Source organism: Larus michahellis, chromosome 3, assembly GCF_964199755.1.
Source record: "Larus michahellis chromosome 3, bLarMic1.1, whole genome shotgun sequence".
Classification (NCBI taxonomy): Eukaryota; Metazoa; Chordata; class Aves; order Charadriiformes; family Laridae; genus Larus; species Larus michahellis.
In genome coordinates, this window is record NC_133898.1 from 70,540,606 (window position 1) to 70,558,413 (window position 17,808).

Below are 17,808 nucleotides of genomic sequence, written 5' to 3' on the forward strand. Positions count from 1 at the left end.
GTCCCTGAACTCCTCAGAAGGATACAAACAGTTTACTGCAGGCACAGCAGTAAAAGAGCTGAGTCCAGCCCTCACCGTGAGCCCTGGGATGGTTTCCTTACCTCATTAGTGGTGCTGCTGCAGGCACAGAGTGTTACGGGAGCTGCCCTGTGACCCTGCCATAGGAGACGTCCCTCATGGTGCCATCACCCCTGAGCACCCACTCTAGAGTGGTACGATGGGCAACTTGGGCCGGCACAGGTGCCTCCTCAGCAACAGGCTCAAGCTTTGCAGCAGATCTTGCAAGAAGGGAGGTCAGAAATGAGACCTTTCCTTCCAGCTGAGCACCCTAACCACAGAGCCACAGATTTAGGCTTTCTTTTATATTCCTTTTTGTCTTCTAGTTCCCATGAATCTCATTTTCCTAGAAAAGTGGGTGCCCTCCCATGCAGCAGAGGGGTAGCTCCTCCCAGCTTGCCGAGTCTGGTTTATAACCTTGTATTTAAAGGGATAATTTTGTACTTTGAATCTCCTCAGGCTGAGGAAAGGCAGAAGCCCAGGCCACCCACTCGCCGGATGAGACAGGGCAGCCTCTGGCAGGTGCTGTTAGCTGACAGCTGTTGTGCACGGGCCTGGACACCGTGGTTTAACGGATGCTGGATGTGTCAAGAACAGATTTGCCAGAACCGGTCTGTCACAAATACTGCCTCAAAAATAGGCAGTTATATTTTGCTTCATTTTCTTAAAACGCAGTGGATCCCAAGGTAAATAAGAGCAAGAAACGTGTAACACATTAGTCAAATGAATTACTTCACAGTTAGTGATGGGAGCAGCCAGCAATACAAATCTGTACCACCTGAATACCTCTGAAGGCACACAGATATCCCTCTGCCCCACTGCTCACTCCTACCTCACCATCCCAGAGCCACCAGCTTCTCAGGTACGTTAAGGCTTGCCTACCCAACAACATTTCACAACCCATTTCACTCCTTAAGTAACCAGCCCACCCCACTGCTTAACTCATCCCACAGTTAGACAAGGCCATGCCTAAAACAGAAGTCCCCTGTTGCAACTTCAGGCCCTCTTTCCTCTCTTCCTAAACACAAGTCACAAGGACTAGATTAGCTCTGTCCACCCTGGAACAATCTTTGACATCTGTGAAGGCTCCTACCACTCCCTTCCTCAGCCTTACCCTAAGCAAACACTATTGCTTAGGAGATGGAGACTTGTCAGCACCTTCACTGTATCAGTGGGCACCAAATGAAGACTACAGCATCTCCTGGTGCCTTCCCTGAGAACACCAGGTGACACACAACGCTGCTAGACACATCCAGACCGATGACCTTTAGTCTGCCCCTCCATTGTCTTTTTTACCCACAAGAAGGCCAGATTACACAGCAGCTGATGTTGAGGAGCAGTTCCGTTGACTAATGCTGCCAGCCACGTCATGACAGTGTTGCTACAACACTTTCCAGCTTCACCTACTGACCATGCTCAGTGGAGTTCTGGTACCATACAGCAGTTGAGACAGAAAATATTTTACATCCAGATAGACAAAGCTGTAGGGTTTTTACAGAACTATGAGTTTGATGGTGGCTGCAGCATACTCCTTGGAGTCCATCGGGCTTCAAAAACACAACCCAGTATCTGCCGTTCTGGGGTATTGCCAGACACTAGATACCATGACTAGCACCAGCACTTATTCACAATGCTCTGACAGCACTGTTACAAACATTTCTAAAAAAGCAAAGATGAGGAAGTAAAAGCAGCAAAACTATTTACACTAAGGTTAAATCAGGATAGCTCTGCTCTTTGTCAAGCTGACTCGTCAATTTGTGGCAAAGCCAGATCCCAAACCCCTCTCAGCCATTACCCTCTCTTGTTGACCGTAATAGCCTTCACAGCTGCTGTTCTCTTCCAAAATCCTCCCTAGGTCAAGCCAACAGTCATGTTTGAAGCCTGTCCTGTTCCATCTTTACCCAGGAGCTAGGCTAGTCCTGCCTCAACTGAAACTGGCATCGCTTCACTTGTGAAGACGTTAACATCTCTGTCATTTGCATTCAGGAGACAGTTACAGTTCTAAAAAAAAATATAACATCTTGACCAGCTTTCTCCCTACCTTCCCCTTCCAATAATGAACGCCACTTCAATATTCCCATCGGAGAAGTTCTCTTCAACTCAAAGAGCATGGATTGAGGCAACCTCCTCCCCACCTCCCCAAAATAACATAAAATAGTGCTCTGTATCCGCACAAGTGTTTAGCTAGCCAGTAGCATTTGGTACAAAAAGGGTCATGAACAGCATATTTACTACTTCTGATGTTTTTATTGGTCACAAACAACGTTACAAAGCAGTTACACTGAATAATGCTGTCACAGTCATATAATGTGAGGTTGCTACAACGCATTTAAATTTCACACAGTGAAACTACTTTAGGAAAAAAAAAATCATGCTTGTAACAGATCAAGAAAATACATTTGGTTAAAAATAAAAAATGGTCCCAGGATTTCAGCCGCTGCAACTGAAGTTAATGGAAGGGCTTCCACTGACTTCAGCAGGCTTTGAATCCACCCTCCAACATCCCCTGACCGAACCGTAAGGTAAAAATACCTCTCTGCTCAGTCACAGGCTCTTCATTCTTCTAACATACTTGTGCATGATGTATTTTCTTCTTTTTAAATGAAAAGAACATAAATGTGTAATTGACTATGCCAAATTTTATACATAACAGCCAATTTTGGCTCATCAGCTTCAGAGAGAGTGGGAGAATTACAAAGGTGATAGCATGTGTACTGGAAAAGGAGGGAGTTCCTACGCTCCTGAGTGCCTGTAGCAGCTGTTTGTGTAGCCTGAAAGCTTCCAAGAAAGCTCATTACACGCTTCTTCGGAATTTGCATCTGGCAGCATCTGCATTCAACATGAGTAACTTATGTGAGCTGGGATTCAGATGATGTAGCACTAAGAAAAGCTACAAATGCAGCTAGGAGCTGGGCATTTGCTGCCAACGCACAACTGAACGGCCTGTGGGCATTTTCTGTAGTGATGAGATTTGCCATTAGAGAAGATCATCTTACCAGTCTAATTAAGGCAACAATCTTAGTGCAAGATTACCTTTTCTTAACAATAACGAGATTTCCAATCCGCAGCTGACAAAATCATGCACCAGTTTGAGAAAGATATATTTGTTTCAAGAAAGCAAAAATCTTTTCACCACACCTAAGTTTAATTTGAAGTAAGATAATTTTTTCTGGGAGCTCAGAGATATTCCCGAATTAATTTCTTCTTATTTGCAGATGACGATGTCTTATACCTGCTCATTCTGAGGATGCATATGCAACATGCAAATTGTGCATCAAGTTCTCCTTCAGTGTTGGGGACACCAGAGGGCAGCAACACACCAAGGCTTCCCAGCGAACAGAACACCTTTAGCCAGGTGGCTTCTCCACATCGGGGAAGTTTCCGTTACCAACCTTACTAACCTCAGCGTAGCTTCTTGCACCGTAATGCTGGATTGTTTTATCAGACCCAAAGTTCAGAATGTAATTCATGCTTCAAGGAAAACTGGAGTGAGAGGGTGCTGTTGTTTATATTTCAGTGGTCACCAAGAATGTAGTTATTTCCCAGAACTGTATTTGCTAATTATCTATATTTTCGATGTAGAATATTGGTCATAACCCATGCTTTATAAACTTCTCCCTCTCCAGTGCATATAAAAGATAATATTTTTGTTCGTGTCTCAGACTATGATGATCAAATGCTGTTAGCATTTAATAATGGGCATGGTTCTACCACATTCAAGTGGGAATGACAGGAGCTGCCATCCTGTGTTACACACATAGTCCATCAGGAGTCCCTGAGATACAAATATGGCACCCACTCTCCTCCTTACTGGCATTTTGGTCAAGAATTCTCATAAATTTTACAGCTTATTTAAAAAAAAGTGTTTTCATTAATTAAAAACAGTCTATTTACAAACCAGTTGTGAAATGGATAACAACATTCCATAGGAAAAAAATCAGACCGTTTCAAAAGTTGGTAAATATGTTTTTAACCGTAAAATCTCAGTTACTGGCTGTTTTCTGTCTTGATAGAAGCTGAGTCCAGTAAGTAATTCTATATCTCTGATACGAGCTGTATGAAACCTCATTCTCTCTTCAACCCACGTGGACTCTGACTTGCCATCCTATTGGGACAGAGAAGGAAAAAAAAAGGGGTTGTAAACCATCTTTTTTTTCTGACATACATTTAATCAATTAGCAAAAGACATTTTGATGTTTTATAAAGACAGAAAGTAGAAACTGTTGGCAAGTATCTAAGAAACAGAAAGCACTGGACTATAAATAATTATAAGCTTGCCTGAATTTAGTACTTGCTGTTACTTCCTGAAATATGCAGAACCTGTAGCTGCACCAGTGGAAGCTGTTGATAACAGGGAATGGCAGGTGAAGTCCAGCATCTATCCACCATCTCTATGATAAAACTATTTCTGAGAGCTGTGCCTGACTTGGGCACTGACTTGTGTAATTCTTCGCTCTAGGATAGGTTTACAGGCTTCTCACCCTTTGTTCTGGTTTATATGGAGTGTAGCTACGGGCATTCCCATCACAATGCCAAGGTACCTGAACTAGAAGCAACCAATACTCTTCAGGAACACTTGTGTCTTCTTTTGGGTGTGCATTTGGCCTAGCACTGACCTCTTTCTTTGTGGATGACTCATCTTCTCCTGGAAGCTCTTCATCCTTCTTAACTGTTGACTGGATATTTGGGCTACAGAAGTCTACTTACGTATCACATTGATGGTCTCAAAATATTCTGACTCTGCCCCTCTAGCTGTAAATTTTGTTCTGTGAACAAGGAGGTCCTATCTTCACGTCTGAGCATATATACAGACTTTAACATAATTCTGTTTACAAAAGTACAGTCTTCTCTCTCAAAATGATTATGATAGATGGCACACTTTTTACAGTCTCTATAGTCTTGAACTAATTAATCACTGATATCCAAACAAAACAAGCTCAAGCCTGACTACTTACTGCACAGCTTTCACTGTTGTCTTCTCTGTGAGGTACAATGAAAGACAAGGCATCTAGAGATCCTTCGCACTCCAGAGGAGTTTCAGAAGTATTTTTACAACTGGTCAGCACAATGAAGAAGTGAGTTGGAACTGGAACTTCTGAATTATTGGGATGTCTGAAACAAAAGACCTTTCTGTAAATCCACCAAATCATACTTGCACAAAGAACAAATGACAGCAGCTATATTTTGTCATATCGATTTTAGCAATTCACCTATTTAGCCCAAAGAAAGCTTAGGCCTGGAAGAAAGATTCCAGATTACTGTTCTGCAAGTCAAGTTTGGCTTGTAGGCTGGTCTAAGCAACAAGTTTGAAGAGGTATAACAACAAACTGATCTATCACAAAAATATGTAAGGATCCAGAGTAGACGGAGAGTTCAGCCTGAGCCCAGAAAACCATCTGCCTGCTGGCTTGAACCAATTCTGCTAACTAGTGCATTTGTACTCACAACTTTGTAGTGGAACACTGCCAGCCCAGGAAGTGTCAACCATGACACCAGGGGTGAACCCTTGACTTGTCCACTCCTAGAGGCAATATCATAAGATTTCAGGCTAGCAGACTCTTCTAAATGCAACAGCCTCTCTTATATATCACCTTCAGGTTTTAGGATGACACATTTTCAGGGTGCATTTTCTCTTTGCACTTATTGCTTATTTCACAGAGTCACAGAATGGTAGGGGTTGGAAGGGACATCTGAAGATCATCTAGTCCAACGCCCCTGTCAGAGCAGGGTCACCTAGAGCAGGTTGCACAGGAACGCGTCCAGGCAGGTTTTGAATGTCTCCAGAGTTGGAGACTCCACCACCTCTCTGGGCAGCCTGTTCCAGAGCTCTGCCACCCTCAAAGGAAAGAAGTTCCTCCTCATGTTTAGGTGGAACTTCCTATGCTCACGTTTGTGCCCATTACCTCTTGTCCTGTCATAGGGCACCACTGAAAAGAGCCTGGCCCCATCCTCCTGACACCCACCCTTTAAGTATTTATAAGTGTTGATAAGATCCCCCCTCAGTCGTCTTTTTTCCAGACTGAAGAGACCCAAATCCCTCAGCCTTTCTTCATAAGAGAGGTGTTCCAGTCCCCTAATCATCTTGGTAGCCCTTTGCTACACCCTCTCCAGCAGTTCCCTGTCCTTCTTGAACCAGGGAGCCCAGAACTGGACACAGTACTCCAGGTGCGGCCTCACCAAGGCAGAGTAGAGGGGGAGGATGACCTCCCTCGACCTGATGGCCACACTCTTCTTGATGCACCCCAGGATGCCATTGGCCTTCTTGGCCACAAGGGCACAGTAGCTTTACACTTCTCTGCTTAGGGCCATTTGACTGTCTCTGAACTGATATAACCTGCCAAGAGCCCATCTCCACAAGATGCTATCCTTGATAACAAGGATCATAGTTACTTTTTGACCACTAATAGAGGAAAGAAACAAAGGATTAGAATGTGAAAGGTTCCCACCTTTTCACCTTTTCTGGGGTATCATAGAGCCCGTCAGAGTCATAATCAAACACAGGACCACTGACTACATTGACACCACTCCTGGCTGCAGCATATTCAGGTAGCAGGTATTGATGGAAGTAGTTCCATAACACTGAAACACAGTAACGGGGAAGTAGGAAACATGATCTCCAAGGTAGCAGCTGTTAATACAACTCTGCAGAGTTTCCAGCAGAATATAAACAGACATAAGCTAGGAAAATAATAAGTTATACACATGTTTACAGTTTTTAAAGGTTGCATCTAACTGAGCAGCAGCATACACTACAATATCTCCTGGCATCATGGTCTCACAGTCACCCTAACCACAAACTTGTCCGAGTCTTGTGGCCTTGGTTTCTTTCCTTGTAAATCAAATCATGGAGAGACTAGAGGAGGGAAGGAGAGAGAAGACCATGCCTGTCTGTGTCTTGCCCTACTATCAAGCTGGCCTGGCTAGCTTGTACGCTCACACCCGTGAGCTGTGAAGTATCTGACTGATATGATATTTTTAATTACAGTTAAGAGTTGACCACTATTCCATTAAAAACAGGACATCTCTTTTGTCCAGAGGAAGTACCATAGTTATGCTTCTTTTTCATCAGGAATATGCTTCATCTCCTTCAGCCAACCATCTTGTGTTTCCCTCACCCAGGAAAGCCCAGGGTGAGAGGAATATCCTCTCCAGGGACAAGAGGATAGCCCAGGGAGAGAGAGAACCCGTATCTTTTCTTCTAGAGACAGGATTATTTTCCTGTTTTCTTAGTGATTGAGAACCTATATTCGTGCCTGGAAACTCATGGGAGTTTAGAAGACATTCCTAAACTGGAAATTAATTTAATTCTCATAATTATATATGGTATCTACTTGTCTAGCAGATAGTCAATAAAAAACCCTGTTTAGGTAGACAGCAAAGTGCAAACAAGAGTGTCAGACATTAAATGCAGACACTTATACTATGTTCCCATGTAATAAACCAGTTGATTAGGAATCGTAAACTCACAACAGTGGACATTTTTCACAAAAGTGATAATCCCACTTCAAGGAACTTTTCATTGAGGTAAGAAGCCAACAGTCAGGAGAGGTCTTACTTTACAGAGGCAGTTAAACCAGGGATCATTTGCATGGTTTGGAAGCAAACAAAAAAATCCTTCTTGTATTCAACCATGCACACAAAATACGCATACAAATTAAGTACCTTTAAATGCAGGATACATTGGCACGATGTTGCTGGTAAGCAAGGCATCATAGTGAGGTTTCTCTGCATCTGTCATAATATCTAAAACAAAAAAGCAATTAGTCACTTGGATTTGTTCCTTTAAATTTGCATTTTCATGCTTTGTAAAAGACTGGTATAATAACATTAAGGTGGAGCTGACCTAACTTCACTTTCCAAAGCTGATATGGGTCTAATTCCTAACTTCAGTATTTGCTGGATCCCATCCAATATAAATAATCTTAGCAGCAGCAATTGCACTTGTCAGATATACAGTGGACAAATTTCTGAGATATTATCAAGGCAGGTTTTTTACTTAATGAAACATCCCTAAATTTTACTTTGGATAGTTCCAACACCTGTCATACAAAGTGAATTTACAATTTACCAGCTTGCCAGACTTGACTCGAGGTTTACATGTTCCTTCCAGTTTCTTCTATGAGATACAACTTTAGAAACCTGACAAGATGCAAAGCTTTCAGGAAGTACAAAATGACCTTGGACAACCCACCAATTGCTGAAGTGCCTAAAATGCTTTTCTTTCTCATATGCTGAAGTGAACTGCAACAATTCAGCGACTACTGATTTGTACTGATTAGTTATCAAGAACACCTGTAAAAGAATACACTTACTACATTACAAGTTATTTAAATCAGATATGCTGTACAATGAAGGCAATGGACTTACTTGGTGGAGAAAGGAATCCGTAAGTTAGGCGAGGGTGATTGTTGTAAAACAAACATGTCTGGTTATGATTAAAAGAAATACGGACATCCTTGTGTAAACAGCTGGAGGTATCTTCCGTAGCAGCAACCCATTTGTCCTATTGAACAAGAAGGAATTATCATTGGTAAAATAGACGGCTGACTTAACAATAATTCTCTCAATGTGGGGGACAGCAGAACTCTAAATACTTTGCTGCAACTGCCTTTAATGGCATGCAGGGACTTAACTAAGATGAAAGAATTGTTCCTTTTTTGTCAGTAGAAAACAAGCCCTCCATTTCATAAATTTTGGAAATAAAGTGAACAGGACTGCAGCCTTTTAGTTGGGTTGAGAATAACATCTTCCAAAAGAGAACATAGAGGTGCCCATTAAAGATAACCTGATCTACTGTAAATGTACTTGCTCATTCAGGCTAGGAATTAGAGGCAGCCAGATGTGATATCGGCCATCTCTCTTTCATGCCACTAACCTCAAAATATTTATAATCAAGCAAACCTTGCCACAGTTTAGTTTTATTCTATTATAACAGTCGTTATTTAAAACCTATGATTCCCAGACAATCAAACTAAAAAGCATCCTCTACTGTCCTAATTCCTTTAACACATGATGTAGTGTCTAAGTTTCCTCTGAATGGGAAAGGCCAATTTGGAGGGGGGGGGGGGAACAAAACAAAAAAACCCCCACAACAACAAAAAAACCTCACAAACTTTCATTCACAAGATCAGTGCTCTACATGAACATGTGCATCTTAGCACAGGGTTCAGCAAAGAGCAGGCTTATCTCCACTGACGTCTTTTTTTTTTCCTCCAATCAGGATGATATTCTGAGAGAATATTGGATCAGGGTATGAATGGTTCAAGATAGTCCAGAGATTTTTTTTTTTTTTTTCAAAAGGATCCTGCCACGTTATGAGCACTGCTTTAAGACCACAAAACCCATGTTGAGACTGGACTTCAAGGACAGCACTGGCAGGCTGCTATAGCAGACCTACACTGCCAAGCAGAAAGCCAGTGCAGACTCGTAGGGCCTCTATATCAGTGGCAATGGGCTCCTCGCTTCCTGGTGGATCTGCTTGCTCTGGAGGCAAAATTGCAGCTCACTTTGAGAAACATGAAAAACTCAAAGCCAATCCTTATTCATACAGGAAAGTGAAGAAAAGCTCACACTGAATTCCTCGTTTTCTCTCATGTGGTTCTACTTAGTTCCCTGGGAGATAATATCACGAGCAGATCTAAGCAGCATTCAGGAATACCCAACGTTCAAGCTTTTCACCTTTCAAGGTTGCTTCTAACCTTTCTTCATATACTTACGTCTTTGTTAACAGTGTATGAACTCCATAAAGACATCCTGTAGTCCTTGCTGTATCCACTCACATAGCGGTAATGGTAAAGGAGGCAGTAATTATGTCTCTTCTGCAGAACCCTGGGCCGTCCATAGGGCAAAGTAAGTTTCTCTATCTTCTTAACTGCAGCAGAAATAGTGCCTGTTACATTTCAATCAATACTGGCTGTTAAGCACCTTCCTCTTTTACACACCTAAGGTTGCCCCAATTGCCAAATAGAGCAGTCACAGTAACAGACGGAACAAAAACGTTTTCTTTCTTATATCAAAGGTATAGTTTCTATGCTAAGGCAATAAATTAGATGACAAAGCCAGTATAAAGCAATCCTTTAAACTCATACTGTAAAAATTAAGTTTATATTTAAAATAAAACATTTTGCCATTTAAAACAGATGAATCTAAGTTGCAAAGTTAAAGTCTTTGTTGACTTTGTGTTCCAATTTAAATATATAACGTGGGATCCACTTCTATGTAACGTTTAGATGGAACTGTAGCCAACTGTGGTGATTTGAAATCTGCCAAGGGGACTATTTTGGCAGGAACCACAAAGCCATACGTAAAAGTGACATTTAGAGGACTAAAAAAAATATAGAGATCTAAAAAAATGATACAGTGAAGTTGGATTTTCAGGCGTGCGAGGACTCACTTTGTAATGAGTGAGAGTCACAAAACCTTCCTGCTTCCTCTCTCATGGACTACAGCTCTTTAGCTAAAGCTTGTATACAGAGAAAGATATCTCCGAATGTTTTATGTATGATACTGCACAGGGTTTTTGCCAGACCCTTGCCTAAGGCATTGCCTGTTTATTGGCCAACTACCGCATCCAGTGGAAGAGTGAAGACTTTCCTTTAAAACTGAATGAGAAAGAAGCTATGCATGCTCAAGAAATTGAGTAATGAGTGCTGCAGGTTTTTTTCATGGTAATTCCACAACACAAAAAAACCCAACGTCAAGATTATGTCATTTATTTCTCCACCCATGATGGAAAAGGCAAACAATTGCCATTTTTCCATAAAACTAAAAATGCAGTTAGAATTTGTTGTTCTTACAGGCTGTCAAGCTATGACAATCAATGAGAGAATATGCAAACTCGGGTAACTAATAAACTCTAAGTAGTCTTAAGGAGCATCTAGGCTGGTTACTAAAATTCTTTCACCTGTGATAAAGCTTTTGGTATCTAATTACTAAGTGCTTAATTCACATAATTTTTAAGGAAGTTACTGCTCTTAAGACCAGTGCTAAACTAGGTCTCACTGATAATCCAAGCCAAAATCCTATTGTTTCAAAAAAGCAGGTTTAGAGCCTTAGGTTCCTATTTCTACAGAACGGAACTGAAATAGGTTACGCGCCTGGCCTTGCCATATTTCTTCAGAGACAGGTTCAGCAAGGCACGAGGGCATCCACCTACACATTAGCAGAGGCTGTTTCAGTAAAACCACTTACATGCTTAAGGGAAAGGACATCGTACATGTTGCTCTCATGAGTGTTACAATACTGACAGGAGTATTTTAAAAGGGTTCTGGGGCAGATTTTAAAAAGATGCCCTGTCACTAGTGGAAAAGGTTCAAGAAAGCTCTATCCGCTCTTTGTGCCAGGGCAAACTACAACTAACAGAAGCATTAAACTAGCCCTGAACAAGGAGCCTGTACAGTTACAGGATCCTGCCTGTAATTGGCATTTAAGTCCGGTTCTTAATAGTGAGCTACAGCGGGGTTTTGCCAAATAGAGTTTATTTGCATAAGAAACAAGGTTTCATGAACACACACGAGGCAAGGTCTCTATCAGCCTATTTCTTTTTCTGACAGCCTAATCATCTTGATTTCATCTTTTAAGGTATGAGCACCAAGGGCTACATTTCATTTTGACTTAATGGTTTTCATTATTTACTTATTGTCTTACCTTCTTCATACTCAAAAGAGTTTATTTTTTTTTAATGAGTCATGAGCACATCTACAGCCTTGCAAACTGCAGTTCAAACATTCCATGTATATGTCCAAAAAATGGAAATAAAGCATAAGTAAAACAAGCAACAGCTTAAGACCATGTAACAACTCAACCCTGTAAAATACCCCTTATGCTTCATTAAAGTATGCTGCCACTGTGATGTTGGTATTTGCAGGGATTTCTTATCAGATACTTCCCCACGCACCGCTTTTGTTTCCCATTCTGGAATGCTCATTACTTCAGTGTTAGAAAATTCAAAAATATCAGGTAATACATGTGCCATAAAGACACATGTATAAGGATACACATTCATGTGAGAACAAATGATTCAGTAGGACTGTATTTGAAAACCTCAGAACTATAGTCCCAGTGAGTATTTCAAAGAATTTTTGCCTCATGTACTTGAGAGTTGCTCGGAAGTTTAGCCATCAAACATTTTATATTTTTTAAAATTCCTACGTTTTGTTATAATTTTATATTTCTATCTAAAGTTCTTACCTTCTGTTTCAGTGAGATTTAAACGCTGGTGAAAATCCCTTACTGGCAAGCCCTATAATTGCAAAGCAAAAACAGTGAGTTTTACTAAGTGTTTTACAAAACACATTATGAACCACTACTACACTTAAAGTACTGAGAGTAACATCTGCCTTGCAAGTTATCCCTATACAGAACTCACTGACATCTACTGGAGAAGGGCTACAGAGAATTTGCAGAAATAAATTGGTTTTGCCACAAGCAAATCTACAGCCTTGAAAGCCACAGCTCAACACAGAACATTCACAGAAGGGAAATTTCAACATAGTTAAGTGAAGCAAGGAAGAACTGAATGCTTTTCCCACCTGTGGCATCTTCCAGGCTCTTCAGACCTGAAGATGACTCTACATTTTTGCACTTTGCTTATGAATACACAGATACAGGCTAGTGCACACTAACCCCAGGCAAGATTTGATTTTGAAACCAGTAGTAGAGGACTGCAAAATTAGTGGTTAAAGACAAACACTGGAGAATCCAGAGTCTCACTCTTTGAGTACAACATAGACATCTACCTCCACAACTTCAACCATTTCAGTACTTACCCCTGTCCTGCAGGAGCAGCCAGGGCTCACTGAAAAGGCTCTTTGTCCCACCAGAGAGCATTCAGAAGGATGGCTTGTTTCTTTGGGATGGTGCGGGGTGTAAACGGGGTTCCTTAAAAGATGGTTTAAGCGTCCATGTGTTCCATTGTTTGGGGCTGGTTTCAAATTAAGCAAATCTATGGAAGAATTCAAGTGATATTAACAGGATGAGAAAGATGGTAATACACTGCTGCTTGTATTGCGATTACAAGTATGGGTGAGTCAATAAAGCTGCACTGCTTGCCGCTTATAACAGCCAGAAGGGAAAGCAATGTAACCCTTTTAAAATGAAGCACACACATTCTTAGCTAGGGCTCAGGATGGTATTCGTCTGCTTGTAAAGAGGGACAGAACAAGTGCAAAAAGTGACAGAGCCTTACATCTGAGGGGAAGTGAACTTGCAGCATCCAAACTTGTAATGGGGAACAGAATGGGAATCTCAAACACATAGAGCTAGTGTCTACATAACATTGAAGCTTTGGGAATAGGTTTGGGGGCTTTTATTTGGGGGGCTCTTAGTTTGGGGTTTAGGTGGTGTTTTTATAAAGTTACATTTTATAAGTTATTTTATAAGGTATTTTATAAGTTACATATTAAAATACATAAGCTTCAGTTAATAAGCATCACTAAAGGGAGGAGCCATAAAAGAACCTAGACAGAACATAGGTTTCTGCTCATCACTTAGGTCTAAAATGTTAAGCTTCAAAATTCTCAAAGTAGTCTAACCACAAAAACATCTCTGCCTCACAAACACCTAAATCTCTGCCATTAAAATAACCCAAACAACTAAAAGCTGCCTACCACCAATGCTTAGAGGCACTTCAGACACCTTCAAAATAATGAATACATCAAGCCCTGTTTCATGCCTAATCCCCACTAGCATTCATGGATTTGTTGTTCCTCCACTTAATTCATACTGAATCTATGAAATGTTTTCAAAACAGAGCAGGTGATGAGACGCACTTGTATCCAAAAGCTTGATGTCTAGATCACCTACCTAGAGCACCAGAGTTAGAGCTGAACTCAAACCAGGACACCTTCCTACATGGGCAACTGAACACATTTCTCCCTGCACTATACAAATCAGATATGTTAATGTCATTCCCTCCAGATGAAGCCATTTTGCTCTGGAAAGAAGAATAAAGCAACCCTTCTAATCCTAGCAGTCCCTTCTCTGAACAAATACATCATACAAAGCAGTGACAAGCCAAATCAGAACCAGGCCCAGAACTCGGGTCCCCACTTCAACAGCTAAGTTCCATCACTATGCTCCTATTATTTTAAGTGGAATATACAGGAATTCACAATGCCCCAGAAATCCCCAAGTCTGGCAATTTGAATGCCATGGAAAACATGACTTGAAATTCCCAAATTCAGACAAGACAGTTAGTCGCACATACCTGGTGCTCATGCTTTAGGTGCTGAGATGTTGGACAAATGGGAGACAGTATCTCTTCTCCCTTTGGAAAAAAGGTGCAGTCAGGCACCTCCAAGAGAAACGCTAAAGCCCCACATGATAAGTGAAAGAAGATGCGTTTCCATAGCCCAGAAAGCATCTAAGCCCTGGGCAAGAAAAAGGTTTAGTAAGTCGCCTCACTTTGTTTTCTACCTGAAAGTTAATGTGCTGGCTTTTGCACGTCCAATTCTTCTAATTCTCTCTGTACAGGATGGAGGAAATCCAGATCTCAATGACTGCACTTAAAACATCTGATCTGTCATTGAACTTGCTTCACTGACACGCCAGTAAGGACTCTACCCGTCCCATCCAGCATACACAGAACAGACCAGGGGGCACAAGAAGGTGGTTCAAGATCAACCACAACATGAGAAGACAGCAAAGCATACAAGGCTAGAGAGACACGCTTCCTGACAAGAGCCTGTTTCTTATTTCAGCAAAGAATTTAAACACAGATTTTAAATGTGGTATACCTGAATATCGTCACTGATCTCAAGCACGTGCAGTGCTCCCGTTAAATGTTTTCTGGATCAAATCCTTTGGTAATAATTTGTCTCTCACAGATGCAGATGTTAGAGCAAGTATAGGTCCTGGCAAGAGAGAGAAGTAGGCAGGAAATAATGGAAAACAAGCGAAGCCTTCAAGGGGAATAAATGAACAGAAAGTGGCAGAACTAGTGATAGAGTTTTGGAGAAACCATGAAACAGACAACGAAGGAGGGACAAAGGAACAAGGAGTCACAGTAACATTGGTGTTTGAAAGGTTGAGGGGAAAAGGGCTGCAAGGCATCCAATTTTCAGAAAGAAACACCACTTCTCTGGTGCAGTGCACTGTACTGTGTCAGAAAATAAAGTGAAGAATATCTGTATATGGAGTGGGCTCTCTGCAATCCTCAGATGCAGAAACAGACTGCATGGAACAGAAATCAATCATGAATTCTAGAGTGACACAATAGAGGGGTGAGAAAGAGGAAATGTGACTATTGCAGAGACAACTAGCTCTAGAGTGAGACTCCATAGCAATGGGACTACAGACTAACAGCACAGTTGCAGTCCATCATAAGACCAAAAAAACCTATTTGAAACACCTGTTGCATTAGGCAACAAGAATGGACAGGGAAACATACAAATCTAGTATTAAAAGATAAAATACATAATTTGAACGAACGACCCATACAATGATGAATTTGGGAGGAGGTTTATTATGTGAACCAAGTAAACAAAAATGAAAAGAATCTAAATTTTATCTGACTTAAAAACCTATTTGGGTCAAGTACCTAAAATTAATAGTATGGCAAAGGAAAACAACAAATAAGAAAACACACGATAAGATATAAGGAATTGTTCAAATGCATAAAAAGCAGAGTAAATGACTGACTCAGTCTTTCTGGAAATGAGCTGCCTGGCAGCTGCACTCATACCCATTACTATGCCCATTATTTATTGTTCTGCCTGAATAAGGTCACCTGAATGATTGATCTGATAAAGCCTCTAGTTAGATATGAGAGAGAAATATACCTTCTTCTTGATGTTAGAGAGACTATGAAGTAGTCCGGTTTAGTAGCGGTGAGTCAAAGCGCCAGCTGTGGAGCAGCCAGAGGAACACACAGAGGGATCAATGGAAAGAAGAGATACAAGGTGGCCTGACCAGTAGAACCTAAACAGCCATTAGCTGTTTAGAAGCCAAACCTTTCTCAGAAAATCAGCAGTGAGTCTTAAGGACAAATTTCTAAGGACACTTAAAAATCTGTTATTAGAAAGTTTGCAATGCCCAAACGATACTGTATTTTACTGAACAAAGACGACCCCATTAATTGTACTTACCGCACATCAAATTATATACTTCAATGTTTTCAAATGGATCAACTTGAGTACGAAATTTGAATCCTGGTCCAAAACCAATAAAGATAGCCTAGGAGAAAAGTAAAGTGGAACTTTGTTTAAGACAAATTTAAATGGAAAATATCTTCATAGTCAGAGGGCATTTTCTTTCAAGAACTTTATCTTTATAGTATGGATCAACTTAAAAGCATGGGTTTTTTTCTTTAAAAAAGTAAACGTATAAGAATATAAGTAATAAAAAGTAATAAAAGAATATTAGGAAACCCAGTTTTGTCTCATTGTTGTCTTTGGCAATTTAGGAAGTCCCTTGCTCTTCTCTGCTGTTGAAGAAGTTAAATTCATGTTCTTAAATACTTTAAGAGATTTAATGGAAAAGTTGAGCCAAAATAACCATCACATTTCATGCCCTGTAAACAATTTGGAAGCTTTTAACTTAAGGCTATAAAAACATCTGTTGGTACCAACGTTTTAAATGGTTTAAGCAACGGCAAGATCCTAGGCTTCTACGTCTGGTTTGCAGCTGTTCTTCTTGCACCACTTCCTGAGCTGTACTGGCACAAGCTATTGTGCAGCCATACAGTGAACCTTATCCAGGAGCGCAGCCAGCTCAAAAAACTGCCTTTTTTTTCCCCCCCCTCGCTGGCTCTTTTCCTTCTGGCTCAGTTCCCCGACCTACTTAATGCTGCAGCCACGCAAAGCTTACACTGGCCTAGAGCAGGGTTTGCTGCAGGAATAAGAACAAGGAGGCAAGGGCAGCAAATGCTTGAACTTAACTCCTCCCGAAAAGATTGTTTTCAAACTTACCCTGAGATATTGAACTTATTTTTAATTAAGGTAAACAGGTTGCACTCATCTGAGGTATCAAGATACTGAAGGAGTGATGGATGCTTTGCACTCTATAGCATCTTCCTGGGTAAGATCTCAAAGCTCTTTGCAAACTATGCAATTGTCTCAGATTTCATAGATGTGTGGCAAAAATAGAGGCTAAAAACTCAACTCTTAACTTTTTTTTTGATATGAAAGCATAACGCAGGCTGTCATTCTGCAACTGTTGATCCTAAAATCTGTAGGCTAATCATTTACTCAACAAGCCTTATTTGAGCCAGGTGAGGCAGGAACGTGCTACCTCCTTTCTGGTGGACTAGATAATTACAGAGTATGAAATTTATGCTGCTGCAATGCTAGCCACAAAAGGATAAGTTATATCTTTTTTAAGACCAATTAGGGGTGCTATGAAGTGACAATCCCAAATTTGTCAGAAAGTTCGAATAGAGTCAACCTACTGAAAAAAAAGTTACAGTCAAACTGCAGCAGAGAGAGAATATATTGAGCTGGCATTTGGCATCATGTGGCCTTGCTGGTTGTAGCCCATTACTAGGTACCCTATCAACAGGTTTTTCATTGTCAAATCAGGGAAGAAGAGTAGGCCCGTAAGGGTAAATCAATATGAAATTAACACAGGTTTTGGCTAACTGTTTTTTAAAGAGAGTTTGATACTGACACTACATAATTCTACAAGACGTGAAAAATAAGGCTTTCAAGAGAAATCTATGCTTTACACAGACTACATAGGTCTTTTCATGAAGCTTGTTTTCAATAATATTTTGAATGCAGGGTTCTCTCTTTATAGATGTTTTTACACATATTC

At 40.8% G+C, this 17,808-nt stretch overlaps 1 protein-coding gene across 1 annotated transcript in view; it reads right to left on the bottom strand.

Moving 5' to 3' along the window:
- Positions 1-2,284: 2,284 nt before the first annotated feature.
- Positions 2,285-17,808, bottom strand: part of ENPP1 (ectonucleotide pyrophosphatase/phosphodiesterase 1) — a 59,285-nt gene continuing 43,761 nt past the window's right edge. The window contains exons 17-25 of the mRNA XM_074580701.1: positions 16,143-16,230; positions 12,825-13,000; positions 12,247-12,298; positions 9,774-9,928; positions 8,425-8,560; positions 7,720-7,800; positions 6,504-6,636; positions 5,013-5,169; positions 2,285-4,162 (exon numbers count right to left, since the gene is read on the bottom strand). Of these exons, the coding sequence (XP_074436802.1) occupies positions 3,995-4,162; positions 5,013-5,169; positions 6,504-6,636; positions 7,720-7,800; positions 8,425-8,560; positions 9,774-9,928; positions 12,247-12,298; positions 12,825-13,000; positions 16,143-16,230 (1,146 nt within the window). The 3' untranslated portion in view covers positions 2,285-3,994. The remainder of the gene's footprint in view (positions 4,163-5,012; positions 5,170-6,503; positions 6,637-7,719; positions 7,801-8,424; positions 8,561-9,773; positions 9,929-12,246; positions 12,299-12,824; positions 13,001-16,142; positions 16,231-17,808) is intronic.